Consider the following 23,019-nt stretch of genomic DNA (forward strand, 5'->3'; position numbering starts at 1 on the left):
CGAGACCACGGTGAAACTCAGCCTGGTCGACCACACCCGCACGGCAGCACACCAGGGGGCCAGGACCCGGTGGGAGCTCAGCACCGCGCAGGAACACGAGGGGGAGGGACCACCCCCCTACATCCGCCTCAAAGAGGGTCCACAGGGGATCGCAGGAGGTGGGTAACACAGGGAGGGGGGGGTAACAGGGACAGGGAGGGGGGGTAACAGGGACAGGGAGGGGGGGACAGGGACAGGGAGGGGGGGACAGGGACAGGGACAGGGAGGGGGGGAACAGGGACAGGGAGGGGGGGAACAGGGATAGGGAGGGGGGAACAGGGACAGGGAGGGGGGGGAACAGGGACAGGGAGGGGGTTACAGGGACAGGGAGGGGGGGGTAACAGGGACAGGGAGGGGGGTAACAGGGACAGGGAGGGGGGACAGGGACAGGGAGGGGGGGACAGGGACAGGGAGGGGGGGGGAACAGGGACAGGGAGGGGGGGAACAGGGATAGGGAGGGGGGGAACAGGGACAGGGAGGGGGGGTAACAGGGACAGGGAGGGGGTTACAGGGACAGGGAGGGGGGGAACAGGGATAGGGAGGGGGGGAACAGGGACAGGGAGGGGGGGGAACAGGGACAGGGAGGGGGGGAACAGGGATAGGGAGGGGGGGACAGGGATAGGGAGGGGGGGGAACAGGGACAGGGAGGGGGGAACAGGGACAGGGAGGGGGGGAACAGGGACAGGGAGGGGGGGGGAACAGGGACAGGGAGGGGGGGAACAGGGACAGGGAGGGGGGGAACAGGGACAGGGAGGGGGGGACAGGGACAGGGAGGGGGGGGGAACAGGGATAGGGAGGGGGGGGGGGAACAGGGACAGGGAGGGGGTTACAGGGACAGGGAGGGGGGGGAACAGGGACAGGGAGGGGGTTACAGGGATAGGGAGGGGGGGAACAGGGATAGGGAGGGGGGGGAACAGGGACAGGGAGGGGGGGAACAGGGACAGGGAGGGGGGGACAGGGACAGGGAGGGGGGGGGAACAGGGACAGGGAGGGGGGGACAGGGACAGGGAGGGGGGGGAACAGGGACAGGGAGGGGGGGACAGGGACAGGGAGGGGGGGGGAACAGGGATAGGGAGGGGGGGGAACAGGGACAGGGAGGGGGTTACAGGGACAGGGAGGGGGGGGAACAGGGACAGGGAGGGGGTTACAGGGATAGGGAGGGGGGGGAACAGGGACAGGGAGGGGGGGACAGGGACAGGGAGGGGGGGAACAGGGATAGGGAGGGGGGGAACAGGGATAGGGAGGGGGGGGAACAGGGACAGGGAGGGGGGGGAACAGGGACAGGGAGGGGGGGGAACAGGGACAGGGAGGGGGGGGAACAGGGACAGGGAGGGGGGGAACAGGGACAGGGAGGGGGGGGAACAGGGACAGGGAGGGGGGGGAACAGGGACAGGGAGGGGGGGAACAGGGATAGGGAGGGGGGGAACAGGGATAGGGAGGGGGGGGAACAGGGATAGGGAGGGGGGGGGAACAGGGATAGGGAGGGGGTTACAGGGATAGGGAGGGGGTTACAGGGATAGGGAGGGGGGGGGAACAGGGATAGGGAGGGGGGGGAACAGGGACAGGGAGGGGGGGGGAACAGGGATAGGGAGGGGGGGGAACAGGGACAGGGAGGGGGGGGGAACAGGGACAGGGAGGGGGTTACAGGGACAGGGAGGGGGGGGAACAGGGATAGGGAGGGGGGGAACAGGGATAGGGAGGGGGGGGAACAGGGATAGGGAGGGGGGGAACAGGGATAGGGAGGGGGGGAACAGGGATAGGGAGGGGGGGGGAACAGGGACAGGGAGGGGGGGAACAGGGACAGGGAGGGGGGGAACAGGGATAGGGAGGGGGGGGAACAGGGACAGGGAGGGGGGGAACAGGGACAGGGAGGGGGGGAACAGGGACAGGGAGGGAGGGGGGGGAACAGGGATAGGGAGGGGGTTACAGGGACAGGGAGGGGGGGGAACAGGGACAGGGAGGGGGGGGAACAGGGACAGGGAGGGGGGGGGAACAGGGACAGGGAGGGGGGGGAACAGGGATAGGGAGGGGGTTACAGGGACAGGGAGGGGGGGAACAGGGATAGGGAGGGGGGGGAACAGGGACAGGGAGGGGGGGGAACAGGGACAGGGAGGGGGGGGAACAGGGACAGGGAGGGGGGGGAACAGGGACAGGGAGGGGGGGAACAGGGATAGGGAGGGGGGGGAACAGGGATAGGGAGGGGGGGAACAGGGACAGGGAGGAGGGGAACAGGGACAGGGAGGGGGGGGAACAGGGACAGGGAGGGGGTTACAGGGACAGGGAGGGGGGGAACAGGGATAGGGAGGGGGTTACAGGGACAGGGAGGGGGGGAACAGGGATAGGGAGGGGGGGAACAGGGATAGGGAGGGGGGGGAACAGGGATAGGGAGGGGGGGAACAGGGACAGGGAGGGGGGGGGAACAGGGACAGGGAGGGGGGAACAGGGATAGGGAGGGGGGGAACAGGGACAGGGAGGGGGGGGGAACAGGGACAGGGAGGGGGGGAACAGGGACAGGGAGGGGGGGAACAGGGACAGGGAGGGGGGTTACAGGGACAGGGAGGGGGGGAACAGGGACAGGGAGGGGGGGAACAGGGATAGGGAGGGGGGGTTACAGGGACAGGGAGGGGGGGAACAGGGACAGGGAGGGGGGTTACAGAGACAGGGAGGGGGGTTACAGGGATAGGGAGGGGGGGGAACAGGGACAGGGAGGGGGGGAACAGGGACAGGGAGGGGGGTTACAGGGATAGGGAGGGGGGGTTACAGGGACAGGGAGGGGGGGGAACAGGGATAGGGAGGGGGGGGAACAGGGATAGGGAGGGGGGTTACAGGGACAGGGAGGGGGGGGGAACAGGGACAGGGAGGGGGGAACAGGGACAGGGAGGGGGGGAACAGGGACAGGGAGGGGGGGGGAACAGGGACAGGGAGGGGGGGGAACAGGGAAGGATAGGGAGGGGGAACAGGGACAGGGAGGGGGGGAACAGGGACAGGGAGGGGGGGGAACAGGGACAGGGAGGGGGGGAACAGGGATAGGGAGGGGGGGGAACAGGGACAGGGAGGGGGGAACAGGGATAGGGAGGGGGGGGGGAACAGGGACAGGGAGGGGGGGGAACAGGGACAGGGAGGGGGGGGGAACAGGGACAGGGAGGGGGTTACAGGGATAGGGAGGGGGGAACAGGGACAGGGAGGGGGGGAACAGGGATAGGGAGGGGGGGAACAGGGACAGGGAGGGGGGGAACAGGGACAAGGGAGGGGGGGAACAGGGATAGGGAGGGGGGGGAACAGGGATAGGGAGGGGGGGGAACAGGGATAGGGAGGGGGGGGGAACAGGGACAGGGAGGGGGGGAACAGGGATAGGGAGGGGGGGGAACAGGGATAGGGAGGGGGTTACAGGGATAGGGAGGGGGGGGAACAGGGATAGGGAGGGGGGGGGAACAGGGACAGGGAGGGGGGGAACAGGGATAGGGAGGGGGGGAACAGGGACAGGGAGGGGGGGGAACAGGGACAGGGAGGGGGGGAACAGGGACAGGGAGGGGGGTTACAGGGATAGGGAGGGGGGGAACAGGGATAGGGAGGGGGGGGAACAGGGACAGGGAGGGGGGGGAACAGGGACAGGGAGGGGGGGGAACAGGGACAGGGAGGGGGGGAACAGGGACAGGGAGGGGGGGGGAACAGGGATAGGGAGGGGGGGGAACAGGGATAGGGAGGGGGGGGGAACAGGGATAGGGAGGGGGTTACAGGGACAGGGAGGAGGGGAACAGGGATAGGGAGGGGGGGAACAGGGATAGGGAGGGGGGGAACAGGGATAGGGAGGGGGGAACAGGGACAGGGAGGGGGGAACAGGGATAGGGAGGGGGGGAACAGGGATAGGGAGGGGGGGGAACAGGGACAGGGAGGGGGGGAACAGGGACAGGGAGGGGGGGAACAGGGATAGGGAGGGGGGGAACAGGGATAGGGAGGGGGGGGAACAGGGACAGGGAGGGGGGACTGGGATAGGGAGGGGGGTAACAGGGACAGGGAGGGGGGGGACAGGGACAGGGAGGGGGTTACAGGGACAGGGAGGGGGGGACAGGGACAGGGAGGGGGGGGAACAGGGATAGGGAGGGGGGGAACAGGGATAGGGAGAACAGGGACAGGGAGGGGGGGAACAGGGATAGGGAGGGGGGGACAGGGACAGGGAGGGGGGGAACAGGGACAGGGAGGGGGGGGAACAGGGACAGGGAGGGGGGGAACAGGGATAGGGAGGGGGGGGAACAGGGATAGGGAGGGGGGGAACAGGGATAGGGAGGGGGTTACAGGGATAGGGAGGGGGGGAACAGGGACAGGGAGGGGGGGGAACAGGACAGGGAGGGGGTTACAGGGATAGGGAGGGGGGGAACAGGGACAGGGAGGGGGGGGGAACAGGGACAGGGAGGGGGTTACAGGGATAGGGAGGGGGGGAACAGGGACAGGGAGGGGGGGGAACAGGGATAGGGAGGGGGGGGAACAGGGATAGGGAGGGGGGGGAACAGGGACAGGGAGGGGGTTACAGGGATAGGGAGGGGGGGGAACAGGGACAGGGAGGGGGTTACAGGGACAGGGAGGGGGGGGGAACAGGGACAGGGAGGGGGGGGGAACAGGGACAGGGAGGGGGGGGAACAGGGATAGGGAGGGGGGGGGAACAGGGATAGGGAGGGGGGGGAACAGGGACAGGGAGGGGGTTACAGGGACAGGGAGGGGGGGGAACAGGGACAGGGAGGGGGGGGAACAGGGATAGGGAGGGGGGGGAACAGGGATAGGGAGGGGGGGGAACAGGGATAGGGAGGGGGGGGAACAGGGATAGGGAGGGGGGGGAACAGGGATAGGGAGGGGGGGGAACAGGGACAGGGAGGGGGGGGAACAGGGATAGGGAGGGGGGGGAACAGGGACAGGGAGGGGGGGAACAGGGACAGGGAGGGGGTTACAGGGACAGGGAGGGGGGGGAACAGGGACAGGGAGGGGGGGGAACAGGGACAGGGAGGGGGGGGAACAGGGATAGGGAGGGGGGGAACAGGGACAGGGAGGGGGGGAACAGGGACAGGGAGGGGGGGAACAGGGATAGGGAGGGGGGGAACAGGGATAGGGAGGGGGGGAACAGGGACAGGGAGGGGGGGGAACAGGGATAGGGAGGGGGGGAACAGGGATAGGGAGGGGGTTACAGAGATAGGGAGGGGGGGGAACAGGGACAGGGAGGGGGGGGAACAGGGATAGGGAGGGGGGAACAGGGACAGGGAGGGGGGGGAACAGGGATAGGGAGGGGGGGAACAGGGACAGGGAGGGGGGGAACAGGGACAGGGAGGGGGGGGAACAGGGATAGGGAGGGGGGGGGAACAGGGATAGGGAGGGGGTTACAGAGATAGGGAGGGGGGGAACAGGGACAGGGAGGGGGGGAACAGGGACAGGGAGGGGGGAACAGGGACAGGGAGGGGGGGGAACAGGGATAGGGAGGGGGGGGAACAGGGACAGGGAGGGGGGGAACAGGGACAGGGAGGGGGGGGAACAGGGATAGGGAGGGGGGGGAACAGGGACAGGGAGGGGGGGAACAGGGACAGGGAGGGGGGGAACAGGGACAGGGAGGGGGGGAACAGGGACAGGGAGGGGGGGAACAGGGACAGGGAGGGGGGGGAACAGGGACAGGGAGGGGGGGAACAGGGACAGGGAGGGGGTTACAGGGACAGGGAGGGGGGGGAACAGGGATAGGGAGGGGGGGGAACAGGGACAGGGAGGGGGTTACAGGGACAGGGAGGGGGGGGAACAGGGATAGGGAGGGGGGGAAACAGGGACAGGGAGGGGGGGGAACAGGGACAGGGAGGGGGGGAACAGGGACAGGGAGGGGGGAACAGGGACAGGGAGGGGGGGGAACAGGGACAGGGAGGGGGGGAACAGCGACAGGGAGGGGGGGGAACAGGGACAGGGAGGGGGGGAACAGGGACAGGGAGGGGGGGAACAGGGATAGGGAGGGGGGGGAACAGGGACAGGGAGGGGGGGAACAGGGACAGGGAGGGGGGGGAACAGGGATAGGGAGGGGGGGACAGGGACAGGGAGGGGGGGAACAGGGACAGGGAGGGGGGAACAGGGACAGGGAGGGGGGGGAACAGGGACAGGGAGGGGGGGAACAGCGACAGGGAGGGGGGGGAACAGGGACAGGGAGGGGGTTACAGGGACAGGGAGGGGGTTACAGGGACAGGGAGGGGGTTACAGGGACAGGGAGGGGGGGAACAGGGATAGGGAGGGGGGGACAGGGACAGGGAGGGGGGGAACAGGGATAGGGAGGGGGGGACAGGGACAGGGAGGGGGGGAACAGGGATAGGGAGGGGGGACAGGGACAGGGAGGGGGGGAACAGGGATAGGGAGGGGGGGAACAGGGATAGGGAGGGGGTTACAGGGACAGGGAGGGGGTTACAGGGATAGGGAGGGGGTTACAGGGATAGGGAGGGGGTTACAGGGATAGGGAGGGGGTTACAGGGATAGGGAGGGGGTAACAGGGATAGGGAGGGGGTTACAGGGACAAAGAGGGGGTAACAGGGACAAGGAGAGGGATACAGGGACAGGGAAGGGGATACAGAGATAGGGAAGGGGTTACAGAGATAGGGAGGGGGTGTAGGGGGGTACAGGGATAGGGAGGGGGTGTAGGGGGGTTACAGAGATAGGGAGGGGGTGTAGGGGGGTTACAGGGATAGGGAGGGGGTGTAGGGGGTTACAGAGATAGGGAGGGGTTACAGAGATAGGGAGGGGGTGTAGGGGGGTTACAGGGATAGGGAGGGGGTGTAGGGGGGGGTTACAGGGATAGGGAGGGGGTGTAGGGGGGTTACAGAGATAGGGAGGGGGTGTAGGGGGGTTACAGAGATAGGGAGGGGGTGTAGGGGGGTTACAGAGATAGGGAGGGGGTGTAGGGGGGTTACAGGGATAGGGAGGGGGTGTAGGGGGGTTACAGAGATAGGGAGGGGGTGTAGGGGGGTTACAGAGATAGGGAGGGGGTGTAGGGGGGGTTACAGGGATAGGGAGGGGGTGTAGGGGGGTTACAGAGATAGGGAGAGGGTGTAGGGGGGTTACAGAGATAGGGAGGGGGTGTAGGGGGGTTACAGAGATAGGGAGGGGGTGTAGGGGGGTTACAGGGATAGGGAGGGGGTGTAGGGGGGTTACAGAGATAGGGAGGGGGTGTAGGGGGTAACAGAGATAGGGAGGGGGTTACAGGGATAGGGAGGGGGCTACAGGGATAGGGAGGGGGCTACAGGGATAGGGAGGGGGTGTAGGGGGTTACAGAGATAGGGAGGGGGTGTGGGGTGTTTACATGGATAGGGAGGGGGTAACAGGGATAGGGAGGGGGTAACAGGGATAGGGAGGGGGTAACAGGGACAAGGAGGGGGTAACAGGGACAGGGACGGGGATACAGAGATAGGGAAGGGGTTACAGGGATAGGGAGGGGATTACAGAGATAGGGAGGGGGTTACAGGGACAAGGAGGGGGTTACAGGGATAGGGAGGGGGTTACAGAGACAAGGAGGGGGTTACAGGGATAGGGAGGGGGTTACAGGGATAGGGAGGGGATTACAGAGATAGGGAGGGGGTGTGGGGTTTACAGGGACAGGGAGGGGGTGTAGGGGGGTTACAGAGATAGGGAGGGGTGTACAGGGTTACAGGGATAGGGAGGGGGTGTAGGGGGTTACAGGGATAAGGAGGGGGTGTAGGGGGGTTACAGAGATAGGGAGGGGGTGTAGGGGGTTACAGAGATGGGGAGGGGGTGTAGGGGGTAACAGGGATAGGGAGGGGGTGTAGGGGGTTACAGAGATGGGGAGGGGGGTGTAGGGGGGTTACAGGGATAGAGAGGGGGTGTAGGGGTTTACAGAGATAGGGAGGGGGTGTAGGGGGTAACATGGATAGGGAGGGGGTGTAGGGGGGTTACAGGGATAGGGAGGGGGTGTAGGGGGGTTACAGAGATAGGGAGGGGGTGTAGGGGGTTACAGAGATGGGGAGGGGGTGTAGGGGGTAACAGGGATAGGGAGGGGGTGTAGGGGGGTTACAGAGATAGGGAGGGAGTGTAGGGGGTTACAGGGATAGGGAGGGGGTGTAGGTGGTTACAGAGATAGGGAGGGGGTGTAGGGGGTTACAGGGATAGGGAGGGGGTGTAGGGGGGTTACAGAGATAGGGAGGGGGTGTAGGGGGTTACAGAGATAGGGAGGGGGTGTAGGGGGTTACAGGGATAGGGAGGGGGGTGTAGGGGGGTTACAGAGATAGGGAGGGGGTGTAGGGGGTTACAGGGATAGGGAGGGGGTGTAGGGGGGTTACAGAGATAGGGAGGGGGTGTAGGGGGGTTACAGAGATAGGGAGGGGGTGAAGGGGGTTACAGAGATAGGGAGGGGGTGTAGGGGGTTACAGAGATGGGGAGGGGGTGTAGGGGGGTTACAGGGATAGGGAGGGGGTGTAGGGGGTTACAGAGATGGGGAGGGGGTGTAGGGGGTAACAGGGATAGGGAGGGGGTGTAGGGGGGTTACAGAGATAGGGAGGGAGTGTAGGGGGTTACAGGGATAGGGAGGGGGTGTAGGGGGTTACAGAGATAGGGAGGGGGTGTAGGGGGTTACAGGGATAGGGAGGGGGTGTAGGGGGGTTACAGAGATAGGGAGGGGGTGTAGGGGGTTACAGGGATAGGGAGGGGGTGTAGGGGGGTTACAGAGATAGGGAGGGGGTGTAGGGGGTTACAGAGATAGGGAGGGGGTGTAGGGGGGTTACAGGGATAGGGAGGGGGTGTAGGGGGTTACAGGGATAGGGTGGGGGTGTAGGGGGTTACAGAGATAGGGAGGGGGTGTAGGGGGTTACAGAGATAGGGAGGGGGTGTAGGGGGTTACAGGGATAGGGAGAGGGTGTAGGGGGGTTACAGAGATAGGGAGGGGGTGTAGGGGGGTTACAGAGATAGGGAGGGGGTGTAGGGGGGTTACAGGGATAGGGAGGGGGTGTAGGGGGGTTACAGGGAGAGGGAGGGGGTGTAGGGGGTTACAGAGATAGGGAGGGGGTGTAGGGGGTTACAGGGATAGGGAGAGGGTGTAGGGGGGTTACAGAGATAGGGAGGGGGTGTAGGGGGGTTACAGAGATAGGGAGGGGGTGTAGGGGGGTTACAGAGATAGGGAGGGGGTGTAGGGGGGTTACAGGGATAGGGAGGGGGTGTAGGGGGTTACAGAGATAGGGAGGGGGTGTAGGGGGTTACAGAGATAGGGTGGGGGTGTAGGGGGTTACAGAGATAGGGAGGGGGTGTAGGGGGTTACAGAGATAGGGAGGGGGTGTAGGGGGTTACAGGGATAGGGAGAGGGTGTAGGGGGGTTACAGAGATAGGGAGGGGGTGTAGGGGGGTTACAGAGATAGGGAGGGGGTGTAGGGGGGTTACAGAGATAGGGAGGGGGTGTAGGGGGGTTACAGAGATAGGGAGGGGGTGTAGGGGGGTTACAGGGATAGGGAGGGGGTGTAGGGGGTTACAGAGATAGGGAGGGGGTGTAGGGGGTTACAGAGATAGGGTGGGGGTGTAGGGGGTTACAGAGACAGGGAGGGGGTGAAGGGGGGTTACAGAGATAGGGAGGGGGTGTAGGGGGGTTACAGAGATAGGGAGGGGGTGTAGGGGGTTACAGGGATAGGGAGGGGGTGTAGGGGGTTACAGGGATAGGGAGGGGGTGTAGGGGGTTACAGGGATAGGGAGGGGGTGTAGGGGGGTTACAGAGATAGGGAGGGGGGTGTAGGGGGTTACAGAGATAGGGAGGGGGTGTAGGGGGTTACAGGGATAGGGAGGGGGTGTAGGGGGGTTATAGAGATAGGGAGGGGGTGTAGGGGGGTTACAGGGATAGGGAGGGGGTGTAGGGGGTTACAGAGATAGGGTGGGGGTGTAGGGGGGTTACAGGGATAGGGAGGGGGTGTAGGGGGTTACAGAGATAGGGAGGGGGTGTAGGGGGTTACAGAGATAGGGAGGGGGTGTAGGGGGGTTACAGAGATAGGGAGGGGGTGTAGGGGGTTACAGGGATAGGGAGAGGGGTGTAGGGGGGTTACAGAGATAGGGTGGGGGTGTAGGGGGTTACAGAGATAGGGAGGGGGTGTAGGGGGGTTATAGAGATAGGGAGGGGGTGTCGGGGGGTTACAGGGATAGGGAGGGGGTGTAGGGGGTTACAAAGATAGGGAGGGGGTGTAGGGGGTTACAGAGATAGGGAGGGGGTGTAGGGGGGTTACAGAGATAGGGAGGGGGTGTAGGGGGTTACAGGGATAGGGAGAGGGGTGTAGGGGGGTTACAGAGATAGGGTGGGGGTGTAGGGGGTTACAGAGATAGGGAGGGGGTGTAGGGGGGTTATAGAGATAGGGAGGGGGTGTCGGGGGGTTACAGGGATAGGGAGGGGGTGTAGGGGGTTACAGAGATAGGGAGGGGGTGTAGGGGGTTACAGGGATAGGGAGGGGGTGTTGGGGGTTACAGAGATAGGGAGGGGGTGTAGGGGGTTACAGAGATAGGGAGGGGGTGTAGGGGGTTACAGAGATAGGGAGGGGGTGTAGGGGGTTACAGAGATAGGGAGGGGTGGTGGGGGGAGGTGAAAGATCGTCAGTTGTGTTTTGGGGACTGTTGTCTCGGTGCTGGGTTGTCGGGGGCTGATGTGAGTTAATTGGGGGTCTGATCTGTGCTGTTCTGTCCTCTGTCCAATCGCAGAGGGTGACACTGCGGTCAAATTAACCAAACTCCAACTAGCAGTCGACAAACTGTCGACACCGAACTCGGATCGCTGTAACTCTGAGACCCCTGCCCCCCCCAACCCCCCCCCCACCGATACACCCCCTTAACCCCTCCCCTCATTGCCCAAGAGACAGATGTACACCACATGTACCCTTGGCACCGACAGACATCAGAGTTGTGGATGGAGGGGAGAAACTGGTCTCTGTCCTCCTGGTTACGAGGAAGACCAAACCGAGGGGAAACTGAACTGTCCTTCTGGTGTTAAACCGTAGATTACAGGAGCCACAGATTCACGGCCTAGTCACCAGCCTATCCCTGCTGTTCCTTACACTTCAACACCCGTTTCCCCCCCCCCCCCCCATCCCCAAACCCCTCTGGGGTTCGAGTGTTCCAAAGGGGGTAATACCGTCCACTGTCACCCACGGCCTGGCGTTGGAGGGCAATGGTGACACAGGAGGAAGGTGGAAGGCGAGTTGCGTGCTGACACTGTACCTTTCCCTTCCCAGGCAGGAAAAGGGTCAAGGCACCGGCCTCAGACACCGACGACCAGAAACCCGCAGAGGTAAGACCGGGCTTTCCCCTGGGGCTCCGAAAGGTCGAGTCAGGAGGGGAGTCACTCGCTGCAGGATTCCCAGCCTCTGACCCTGCTCTGATAGCCGCTGGGTTTATATGGGGCTGGGTCCGGGTCAGTTTCTGGTCAACGGGAACCCCCAGGATGGTGATAGTGGGGGGGAGGGGGGATTCAGTGATGGTAACGCCATTGAACATCAAGGGGGCGATGGTTAGATTCTCTCTCAATGGGAACCCCCAGGATGGTGATAGTGGGGGGAGGGGGGATTCAGTGATGGTAACGCCATTGAACGTCAAGGGGGCGATGGTTAGATTCTCTCTCAATGGGAACCCCCAGGATGGTGATAGTGGGGGGGAGGGGGGATTCAGTGATGGTAACGCCATTGAACGTCAAGGGGGCGATGGTTAGATTCTCTCTCAATGGGAACCCCCAGGATGGTGATAGTGGGGGGGAGGGGGGATTCAGTGATGGTAACACCATTGAACATCAAGGGGACGATGGTTAGATTCTCTCTCAATGGGAACCCCCAGGATGGTGATAGTTGGGGGGAGGGGGGATTCAGTGATGGGAACACCATTGAACATCAACGGGGCGATGGTTAGATTCTCTCTCAATGGGAACCCCCAGGATGGTGATAGTGGGGGGGAGGGGGGATTCAGTGATGGTAACACCATTGAACATCAAGGGGACGATGGTTAGATTCTCTCTCAATGGGAACCCCCAGGATGGTGATAGTGGGGGGGAGGGGGGATTCAGTGATGGGAACACCATTGAACATCAACGGGGCGATGGTTAGATTCTCTCTCAATGGGAACCCCCAGGATGGTGATAGTGGGGGGGGAGGGGGGATTCTGTGATGGGAACGCCATTGAACGTCAACAGGGAATGGCTAGCTTGTTTCTAATTGGGAGATGGGTTATTGCCTGGCATTTGTGGGTTGTGAATGCTCCTTGCCCCTTGCCAGCCCAAGCCTGGATACTGCCCAGCTCTTGCTGCTCTTGGACACGGACTGTTTCAGTGCCTGAGGGAGCGGCGAGTGGAGCCGAACGTTGTGTGACCATCAGCGATAATCCCCCACTCCTGACCTGCTGATGGAGGGAGGGTCATTGCTGAAGCAGCTGGGAGATGGTTGGGGGGCTGGGACACCACCCTGAGGGACTCCCTGAGGGAGCTGGGATGTTCCGGGGCGGGGATGTCCCGGGAGCAGGAGAACTGACACTTCAGACCTGAACAAGACTCCCGATGAAGGGCTTTTGTCGGAAATGTCGATTCTCCTGCTCCTCGGAAGCTGCCTGACCTGTTGTGCTTTTCCAGCACCACACTCTTCGGGAGGAGACGGAGGGGTGGGGGGTTAGTGGTGGAATTAACCGGGTTGGATTTGTCCTGCTTTTTACCTGTGGAAAATAACCTGGGCGATTTCCCACATTGTCCAGTTCGAAGCCGGTGTCGGAAACAGCCCAAGCTCGGGGGGGGGAGCAGGGAGTTCTGCCGCACAAGGCTTCAGTCCCATTGCGGGAATGTCGTCAAGGCCCATAGCCTTCGCGGCCCCCAGCCATTCGTCAGAGGGCTAGCTCTCTGCCGCGGGCGGGGAACCTTTCCCGGGTTCTTCCTCCCCCCCTCAGAACGCGCCGTGCCGGTGGGACCTCCGCGCGGTTGCGGGCTCCCAAGCCGCTCCTCCTCCAGGTGGCAACGCATTTGGCGAGGAGACCACACCGGGTGCAGAGGATGGAGGGGATGGCGTTGGCAGGAGTACGGGGAAATTTCTGAATGAGGTGTGGGCGCAGGTTTTGCAATTCCTGCGGTGCCCGGCGTGTGGGCTGGTGGTGAGGCGTGTGGACCTGCCGAGGGAACCGGGAGGGAACGTGGTCTCCCTGGAAAGCTGGTCGAGTCTGGGAGGGAAGTGTGTCTCCGGTGGTGGGCTCTGTTCGGAGCTAGTTGGAGGTATGTTATCCCTGTTCACTTCTCTCTCTCTCTCTCTCTCTCACACACACCACCCCCAGGCGCAGGACCTGGGGGAGGGCACGGAGCGAGTCCAACTGCACTGCCCCCTGTGCCAGGAAGTCCTGAGTGGGCACCCATTGCTCAGTCTTCACCTGAGACACGTGCACAGCGTGGCGTCAGACTGCGTGGCGAGACTGCTGGCCGTTGTGAGTACAAACCCCACCACCACTAACCCCCCCCCCCCCACCTCACCCCTGCCCTCCCCACCCCCGCCAACCTGTCGGAATTCTGTCGGGAACCAACGAGGAAGCTAGACGCGGCAGAGGCGTTGGACGTCAACTTGGATTTCCCGATGGCCTTCGATGATACGTCGCACGGTTGGGGGGGGGGCCGGGAAATAAGATCCCGTGGGGTTAGGGGGCAAGGGACTGGCGTGGACAGAGGGCTGACTGACTGGCAGAGGGTAGGGGGTAAAGGGGTTCATTTTCGGGATGGCGGCCAGTGACGAGTGAAGGTCCGCAGGGATCTGTGTGGGGCACCAACGACCCTCCAGGTGATACATCAATGCAGTGGGCGGAGGGACTGAGGGTATGGTACCGATGTTTGTAGATGGGACAGAGACAGGAGGAGGGGTGGGGACGGGTGAGGGTGTTGGGAGGCTGCAGGAAGACAGGGACAGGCTGGGAGAATGGGTAACGGAGGGGACCACCGATGGGGAACACAACATGGGGAAGTGTGAGGGGATGGACTTCGGAGGGAAGGAGAGAGACCGGGACTGTTTTCCAAATGGGAAAAGGCTTCGGGAATCTGAAGCTCAAAGGGACTCGGGGAATCCCGGTTCAGGATTCGGATAACGGACGGGTTCGGGAATCCCTTCAGCGTAACGGACGAGTTCGGGATTCCCTTCGGGATAACGGACGGGTTCGGGATTCCCTTCAGGGTAGCGGACGGGTTCGGGATTCCCTTCGGGATAACGGACGGGTTCGGGAATCCCTTCAGGGTAACGGACAGGTTCGGGATTCCCTTCGGGATAACGGACGGGTTCGGGATTCCCTTCGGGATAACGGACAGGTTCGGGATTCCCTTTAGGGTAACGGACAGGTTCGGGATTCCCTTCGGGATAACGGACAGGTTTGGGACTCCCTTCGGGATAACGGACAGGTTGAGTTGTCAGTGAGGAAGGTAAATGCAACGTTAGTATTTATTTGGAGAGGGATGTCCCGCTGAGGGGGGGATACGGCTCTGGGATGACTCTGTTTGGAATATTGTGGGGAGTGTCCGGCCCCATATCTGAGGAAGGATGTGCCGGCCTCGGGAGGGAGGGGAGATGTTCCAGAGGAAATTCCCGGGAATGGAGGGTGAGGGACGCTAGAGAATTCAGGGGGCTATACTCGATGGGGTTTCAGTGGATGGTGGGAGGGGGGAGCTGATTGGAAAGGACAGAATACTGAGAGACCGGGGGAGGGAGGGAGAGGGGGGGAGGGAGAGAGGGAGAGAGAGAGAGAGAGAGACCGGGGTAGAGAGGGGGAGAGAGGGAGAGAGACCAGGGGAGAGAGGGGGAGGGAGGGAGAGAGACCGGGGGAGGAGGGAGAGAGACAGGGGGAGAGAGGGGGAGAGAGGGGGAGGGAGGGAGAGAGACCGGGGGAGGGAGGGAGAGAGACCGGGGGAGGGAGGGAGAGAGACAGGGGGAGAGAGGGGGAGAGACCGGGGGAGGGAGGGAGAGAGACAGGGGGAGAGAGGGGGAGAGACCGGGGGAGAGAGGGGGAGGGAGGGAGAGAGACCGGGGGAGAGAGGGGGAGAGACCGGGGGAGAGAGGGGGAGAGACCAGGGGAGAGAGGGGGAGGGAGGGAGAGAGACCGGGGGAGAGAGGGGGAGAGACCGGGGGAGAGAGGGGGAGAGACCAGGGGAGAGAGGGGGAGGGAGGGAGAGAGACCGGGGGAGGGAGGGGGAGGGAGGGGGAGAGAGGGAGAGGGGAGGGAGAGGGGAGGGGGGGAGGGAGAGGGGAGGGAGGGAGAGAGAGGGGGAGAGACCGGGGGAGAGAGAGGGGGAGAGACCGGGGGAGGGAGGGGGAGGGAGGGGGAGAGACCGGGGGAGGGAGGGGGAGAGGGGAGGGAGGGGGAGAGGGGAGGGAGGGGAGGGAGGGAGAGAGACCGGGGGAGAGAGGGAGAGAGGGGAGGGAGGGGAGGGAGGGAGAGAGACCGGGGGAGAGAGGGGGGAGAGACCGGGGGAGGGAGGGAGAGAGACTGGGGAGGGAGGGGGAGGGAGGGAGAGAGACTGGGGAGGGAGGGAGAGAGACCTGGGGAGGGAGGGAGAGAGACCGGGGGAGGAGGGAGAGAGACCGGGGGAGGGAGGGAGAGAGACCGGGGGAGGGAGGGAGAGAGGGGAGGGAGGGGAGGGAAGGGAGGGAGGGAGAGGAGGGAGGGAGAGACACCGGGGGAGGGAGGGGGAGAGAGACCGGGGGAGGGAGGGGGAGAGAGACCGGGGGAGAGAGACCGGGGAGGGAGGGGGAGAGACCGGGGGAGAGAGGGGAGGGAGGGAGAGAGACCAGGGGAGAGAGGGGGAGGGAGGGAGAGACACCGGGAGAGAGAGGGAGAGAGACTGGGGAGAGAGGGGGAGGGAGAGAGACACCGGGAGAGAGAGGGAGAGAGACCGGGGGAGGGAGGGAGAGAGACCGGGGGAAGGAGGGGGAGAGAGACAGGGGGAGAGAGGGAGAGAGACTGGGGAGAGAGGGGGAGGGGAGAGAGACACCGGGAGAGAGAGGGAGAGAGACCGGGGGAGGGAGGGAGAGAGACCGGGGGAAGGAGGGGAGAGAGACCGGGGGAAGGAGGGAGAGAGACCGGGGGAGAGAGGGAGAGAGACCAGGGGAGAGAGGGGGAGGGAGGGAGAGAGACCGGGGGAGGGAGGGGGAGAGAGACCGGGGGAGGGAGGGAGAGAGAGACCGGGGGAGGGAGGGGAGGGAAGGAGGGAGAGAGACCGGGGGAGGGAGGGGGAGGGAGGGAGGGAGAGAGACCGGGGGAGAGAGGGAGAGAGAGGGAGAGAGACCGGGGGAGAGAGGGAGAGAGACCGGGGGAGAGAGGGAGAGAGACCGGGGGAGAGAGGGGGAGGGAGGGAGAGAGACTGGGGGAGGGAGGGAGAGAGACCAGGGGAGAGAGGGGGAGGGAGGGAGAGAGACCGGGGGAGAGAGGGGAAGAGACCGGGGGAGAGAGGGGGAGGGAGGGAGAGAGACCGGGGGAGAGAGGGAGAGAGACCAGGGGAGAGAGGGGGAGGGAGGGAGAGACACGGGAGAGAGAGGGAGAGAGACCGAGGGGGAGGAGAGGGAGGAGAGAGACTGGGGAGAGAGGGGGGGGGAGGGAGGGAGGGAGAGAGACCGGGGGAGGGAGGGAGAGAGACCGTGGGAGGGAGGGAGAGAGACCGGGGGAGAGAGGGAGAGAGACCGGGGGAGAGAGGGAGAGAGACCGGGGGAGGGAGGGGGAGGGAGGGAGAGAGACTGGGAGAGAGACTAGGGAGAGAGGGAGAGAGAGGGAGAGAGACCGGGGGAGGGAGGGGGAGAGACCGGGGGAGGGAGGGGGAGAGACCGGGGAAGAGAGGGGGAGAGACCAGGGGAGAGAGGGAGAGAGACTGGGGAGAGAGGGGGAGGGAGGGAGAGAGAGAGACTGGGGGAGAGAGACCAGGAGAGAGAGACTGGGGGATAGACAGGGGAGGGAGGGAGACAGACCGGGGGAGAGAGGGAGAGAGACCAGGGAGAGAGGGAGAGAGACTGGGGAGAGAGGGGGAGGGAGGGAGAGAGACTGGGGGAGAGAGGGAGAGAGAGGGAGAGAGACCGGGGGAGGGAGGGGGAGAGACCGGGGGAGAGAGGGGGAGAGACCGGGGAAGAGAGGGGGGAGGGGAGGGAGAGACACCGGGAGAGAGACCAGGGGAGAGAGGGAGAGAGACCGGGGAGAGAGGGAGAGAGACCAGGGGAGAGAGGGAGAGAGACTGGGGAGAGAGGGGGAGGGAGGGAGAGAGACTGGGGGAGAGAGACCAGGAGAGAGAGACTGGGGGATAGACAGGGGAGGGAGGGAGACAGACCGGGGGAGAGAGGGAGAGAGACCAGGGGAGAGAGGGAGAGAGACTGGGGAGAGAGGGGGAGGGAGGGAGAGAGACTGGGGGAGAGAACGGGGGAGAGAGACTGGGGGATAGACAGGGGAGGGAGGGAGACAGACTGGGGGAGAGACCAGGGGAGGGAGGGAGAGAGACTGAGGGAGAGAGGGGGAGGGAGGGAGAGAGACTGGGGGAGAGAACGGGGGAGAGAGACTGGGGGATAGACAGGGGAGGGAGGGAGACAGACTGGGGGAGAGACCAGGGGAGGGAGGGAGTGAGACTGGGGAGAGAGGGGGAGGGAGGGAGAGAGACTGGGGGAGAGACCGGGGGAGAGAGACCAGGAGAGAGAGACTGGGGGATAGACAGGGGAGGGAGGGTGACAGACCGGGGGAGAGAGGGAGAGAGACCAGGGGAGAGAGGGAGAGAGACTGGGGAGAGAGGGGGAGGGAGGGAGAGAGACTGGGGGAGAGAACGGGGGAGAGAGACTGGGGGAGAGAGGGGGAGGGAGGGAGAGACAGGGGGAGAGACTGAGAGAGAGGGGGATAGAGGGAGAGAGAGAGGGAGTGAGAGAGAGGGAAAAAAGGGAGAAAGAGGGAGGGAGAGGGGAGAGAGAGGGAGGGAGAGAAATAGTGAGAGAGGGAGACAGATTGAGCAGGGTGACGGGGGGAGAGGGAGGGGGACAGAGAGATAGACTGAGAGAGAGAAGGAGAGGGAGAGAGACAGAGAGAGAGAGGGAGGGAGAGGTTTGTGATCAGTGAAGGATACGGGGGAGAAGGCATTGGGGGATCGGGTTGGGGGACGCGTCAGCCATGAAGGAATGACCCGATGGGCCGAATGACCTGCCGTCTGGGGTGGGCTGGGGGGGGGCGGGGGTGTTGGGGTTGGCTGCACTGGCAGAGAGAGAGAGAGAGAGAGAGAGAGAGAGACCTTGGGAGGGGGAGTCACACACAGAGGGAAGTCTCAGGCTGGTACAATGGTGGAGATGCCTCTGCTGGGGGAGGGGGAGGGGGGGGGGGGGGGGGGGGGGGGAGTTAAGGAAGGCTCTGTTTACCCTCTCTAACCCCCCCCCCCCCCCCCCCCCCACCTCCTCCCCTCTCCCCAGGCGACGGTGGAAAGCCAGGCCTTTGGCGATGCTACTCACCCACGCCCGGTTACCATGGAGACCGCCGGTGACACCATGACAACGGATCCTCAACCAAGGGCTGGGAGTGAGATCAAGGCAGAGTCAGGTACAGGGAGGGGGCAGGGGACGGGGGGGGGAGGGGGGGGATGGGGGGACGGGGGGGGAGGGGGGGGGGTACGGGGGGACAGGGGGGACGGGGGGACAGGGGACACGGGGGGGGACAGGGACACGGGGGGGACAGGGGACACGGGGGGGACAGGGGACACGGGGGGGACGGGGGGACGGGGGGGACAGGGGGACGGGGGGGTACGGGGGGGGTACGGGGGGACAGGAGGACAGGGGGACGGGGGACAGGGGGGACGGGGGGACGGGGGGGACGGAGGGGGGGGTACAGGGGGACAGGGGAGGGGGGACGGGGGACGGGGGGGACGGGGGGACGGGGGGGTACGGGGGGGGTACGGGGGGACAGGAGGACAGGGGGACGGGGGACAGGGGGGACGGGGGGACGGGGGGGGGTACAGGGGGACAGGGGAGGGGGGACGGGGGACGGGGGAGACGGGGGGACGGGGGACGGGGGACAGGGGACGGGGGGACGGAGGGGGGGGTACGGGGGGACAGGGGACAGGGAGAGGGGGACAGGGGGGACGGGGGACAGGGATAGGGGGGGACAGGGGGGACAGGGACGGGGAGAGAGACAGGGGACGGGGCTAGATACAGAGTAAAGCTCCCTCTACACTGTCCCCCCCCATCCCAGGGACAGGGACAGCCCGGGGTTAGACACAGAGTTGTTGTTTTGAGTGGGCGGTGGGGGGCGGTGGGTGTTGTGGGGGGGGGGGGGGACGTTGGTGATTTCTTTCCCCCTGACCCCGTGTTTTTGTTTTTAATTTCTGACAGGACCGGGTCGCGTCACCGTGGCGATGACCCTCAACGTGACGTGCCGACCCCCGGGGAAGGGGGAGAGAGAGCCCCTCGCCCCTCAGGGAGCTCCCGCCCCTGACCCTGGCTGCCCCTCTCCCTGCCCACTCTGCGGCGCCAAGCTGAGCCACCTGCGGGCCCAGTGCCCGCGATGCCAGGCTGCCCCTCCCCCCGTAGGCCCCGAGAGGCCCGACGAGGAGGGAGGGCAGGGTTTGGGGGGGGAGGAGGACAAGGCCTCAGGCCTCCCACTCCAGCTGACTCAGAGGGGGCCAGACCTCCCCCTGGACAGGTTCCAGGACCCCTCGCGGCCCTACAAGTGCCCCGTCTGCAGGGAGTCCTTCACCCAGAAGAACATCCTGGTGGTCCACCGCAACTCCGTCTCGCACCTGCACCGAGCGAGAAAGGCCTCAGGGGGGGGCGGGCGACCGGCCGGTCGACCAGGCCTCGGGCCTGCTCCCGGGGCGCACTCTCGACAGGCCCTTCGGCTGTGCGGCCTGCAGGCTCTCCTACAACCAGCGGTCCACCCTGGAGATCCACCTGCGCTCCGTCCTGCACCAGAGCCGGAGCCAGGCGGTTGGCGTGCCGAGGGCGGGTGGGGAATGCCCGGAACCCACGGCCCCGAACCTCCGCCCGGTGCCCGCCCCCTTCCCGCTCTTTGGCCCGGCCCTGCTGCCTCCGATGCCACTGCTTCCCGAAGCCCTGGGTAACCTCCGCAGGGGCCTGCTGCCCTTCCGCCCGCCTTCGTCCGCACCGCCTCCTCCGCCGGCCCCCAGTTCCTCGGCAGAGCCCCCCGGGGATCTGACCCGGGCCCTCCGAGCCAACATCGGCTTCGAGCTGACTGTGCGGTACAACGGGGACTGGGGGCAGCAGGAGGGTGGGTGCCGCGCCCCCGGGGCCGGGCCCCGTTGCCGTGGCGGCTTCGAGCCCCCCTCCGATGGCCGGGTCCTCCGGAGCCTCGAGGAGCAGGCCCAGGGGCGCCCCCTCACCTTGGAGGAGGGGGCCCGCTGTGCCCAGCCTCACCGGGAGACCCAGGACACCCTGTACCCGTCACCGCGGGCGACCGGGGAAGGGGAGGAGGAGGAGGAGGAGGAGGAGGCGGAGGAGGGGGAGGGAGAACCCATCTCCCCCCGAACACCACCCGAGGGGACGGCAGGGTCCCAGGCCGCAAGCCTCCCCCAGGCTTGGGGCCCAGTGTGGCCCACAGACGGAGAGCAGCCTCCCCCGGGGGTCCTGGGGCGGAGAGACAGGAGGCTGCGCACCACCATCCGGCCCGAGCAGCTGGGCCTACTGCGCCGCCGTTACGCGGCGGACTCCAGCCCTGGGCGCCAGGCCCTGGACCGCATCTCCCGCCAGGTGGGCCTGGCCAAGAGGGTGGTGCAGGTCTGGTTCCAGAACGCCCGGGCCCGGGAGCGCCGGGGCAGGATCAGGCCGCCCGGCTGGGCGACGGGGGCACCGGGCCTGACCTTCGCCGAGCCCAGCCCTCCCTCCGAGGCCTGGGAGCGGGCCGTAGCCTGCGGGAAGGCCGAGGCCCAGTGGGAAGGGGAGGCCCGGGAGCAGGCTGACGTCTGCGGGAAGGCCGAGGCTGCTGCAAGGGCTGAGGCCTGGGAGCGGGCCGAATCCTGCGGGAAGGCCGAGGCCTGTGCAAGGGGTGAGGCCTGGGAGCGGGCCGAATCCTGCGGGAAGGCCGAGGCTGCTGCAAGGGCTGAGGCCTGGGAGCGGGCCGAATCCTGCGGGAAGGCCGAGGCCTGTGCAAGGGGTGAGGCCTGGGAGCGGGCCGAATCCTGCGGGAAGGCCGAGGCCTGTGCAAGGGGTGAGGCCTGGGAACAGGCCGAAGCCTGCGGGAAGGCCGAAGCCTGCGCGGAGAGTGAGGCCTGGGAGCAGGCCGAAGCCTGCGGGAAGGCCGAGGCCTGCGCTGAGGGCGAGGCCCAGGACCTGGAGGAGGGGTTGGGGGGGAAGGCCCAACCACCGCCCCACACCCCCCCACCGGAGGTGCCGTCGCCCAACGCAGATGCCCGCCGCCCAGCTGCGGGCACTGAGGGCCCACCACCGCCGCTGCAGGATGCCAGGGGCGGCCGATCGCCAGGGGCCGGCCCAGGAGCTGGGCCTGGAGGGGAGGCTGGTGCGGGTCTGGTTCCACGACGCCCGGGCCAAGGAGGTGGCGCGTGGCGCGGCCCTGCGGAGGAGGAGGAGGAGGAAGAGGAGGCGGGCGCGGGCCAATCGCCGGAGGGCGAGGAAGGGCCCGGAGGGAGCAACCGCACAGTCACCGGTGGCCGGCCCGGTGCCCCTCTCTCCGCCTGGAACCGCAGCACAGGCCGCAGGTGAGTGGCTGGATGCTGGGGGTGACCTCGGCCCTTGCGAGGGGAGCGACGGGGTGGGTGGGGGGGTTGGGGGGGGGGGGGGGGGAAAGAGGTGACACGCGGGCACACCCTGTGGTGCTAGATGTTGACCAACCATCGGTCAACCCCCGCCCCACCCCTCAGTGAGAGAAACAGGGGAAGGCAGATTATTCTCCGCACGGTGATAGGCCGGGAGCGGGGTGGGGGTGTTGGGGGGGTGTTTGGGGTGGGGGGGGGTGGGGGTGTTGGTGGGGGGGGGGGGGTGGGGAAGCAGAGGTTGATGACTTGAGACCTGAGAGGGGATTGCCGAAGGTCAGCCTCGCTGACCGAACGGGCAGGCACCGTGGACGGCCAAAGGGGCTTCTGAACGAGAGGATGGGCGTCCAGGAGGAGGGATGTCCCGCTCTGATTGGGCAGGGGGAGGTGACCCTCCGACAGTGCCCTCTCCCTCAGCACTGACCCTCCGACAGTGCCCCCCCCCCTCAGCACTGACCCTCCGACAGTGCCCCCTCCCTCAGCACTGACCCTCCGACAGTGCCCCCTCCCTCAGCACTGACCCCCCCCGACAGTGCCCACTCCCTCAACACTGACCCTCCGACAGTGCCCACTCCCTCAGCACTGACCCTCCGACAGTGCCCACTCCCTCAGCAATGACCCTCCGACAGTGCCCCCTCCCTCAGGACTGACCCTCCGACAGTGCGCACTCCCTCAGCACTGACCCTCCGACAGTGCCCACTCCCTCAGCACTCACCCTCCGACAGTGCGGCACTCCCTCAGCACTGACCCTCCGACAGTGCCCCCTCCCTCAGCACTGACCCTCCGACAGTGCCCCCTCCCTCAGCACTGACCCTCCGACAGTGCCCCCTCCCTCAGCACTGACCCTCCGACAGTGCCCACTCCCTCAGCACTGACCCTCTGACAGTGCCCGCTCCCTCAGCACAGACCCTCCGACAGCGCCCGCTCCCTCGATGCTGACCCTCTGACAGTGCCCCCTCCCTCAGCACTGACCCTCCGACAGCGCCCGCTCCCTCGATGCTGACCTGTCTGCCTTCCTTCTCTCCATCAGGTTTGACTTCACTGAGCGTGCTTGGGATCGCTGCTCCTGCTGTGCCCCCGAGCCTGGAGCGGTGCCCGTTTGGCCGGGAGGTGGTCACCTCGGTCACCACGAGACTGAACCCCAGGGCCACCTGACCCCCGACCTCAGGGCGGAGGCCGAGACCCCCTCACCAGAGCCGACGTCTGCGCTGAGCTCCTGGTGCGTGCCCTTCGCCCTCCCTGGCACCGGCCCACTGCTGGTGCGCCCGCTC

General features: G+C 66.0%; 2 protein-coding genes across 2 annotated transcripts in view; both read left to right on the forward strand.

Annotated features, from left to right (window-relative positions):
• The first annotated feature begins 6 nt into the window (after positions 1–6).
• LOC140473422 (uncharacterized) lies at positions 7–20,451 on the forward strand. Its single transcript, XM_072567599.1, has 5 exons — positions 7–158; positions 11,253–11,308; positions 13,318–13,464; positions 18,441–18,567; positions 19,356–20,451. Exons 4-5 carry the CDS (start codon positions 18,495–18,497, stop codon positions 20,081–20,083), a joined length of 801 nt encoding a protein of 266 aa, XP_072423700.1. The 5' UTR covers positions 7–158; positions 11,253–11,308; positions 13,318–13,464; positions 18,441–18,494; the 3' UTR covers positions 20,084–20,451.
• LOC140473421 (uncharacterized) overlaps positions 20,311–23,019 on the forward strand; it is a 9,857-nt gene continuing 7,148 nt past the window's right edge. The window contains exons 1-3 of the mRNA XM_072567598.1: positions 20,311–20,328; positions 20,391–21,694; positions 22,779–23,007. Coding sequence (XP_072423699.1) covers positions 20,311–20,328; positions 20,391–21,694; positions 22,779–23,007 — 1,551 coding nt within the window. The remainder of the gene's footprint in view (positions 20,329–20,390; positions 21,695–22,778; positions 23,008–23,019) is intronic.

Source organism: Chiloscyllium punctatum, unplaced genomic scaffold, assembly GCF_047496795.1.
Source record: "Chiloscyllium punctatum isolate Juve2018m unplaced genomic scaffold, sChiPun1.3 scaffold_595, whole genome shotgun sequence".
In the NCBI taxonomy this organism is placed as follows: Eukaryota; Metazoa; Chordata; class Chondrichthyes; order Orectolobiformes; family Hemiscylliidae; genus Chiloscyllium; species Chiloscyllium punctatum.

Coding starts and splice junctions, on each gene's coding strand:
- LOC140473422 (XM_072567599.1), top strand. CDS start 18,495: ATGGAGACCGCCGGTGACACCATGACAACGGATCCTCAACCAAGGGCT. Junction 18,568..19,355: donor TGAGATCAAGGCAGAGTCAG/GTACAGGGAGGG, acceptor AATTTCTGACAG/GACCGGGTCGCGTCACCGTG.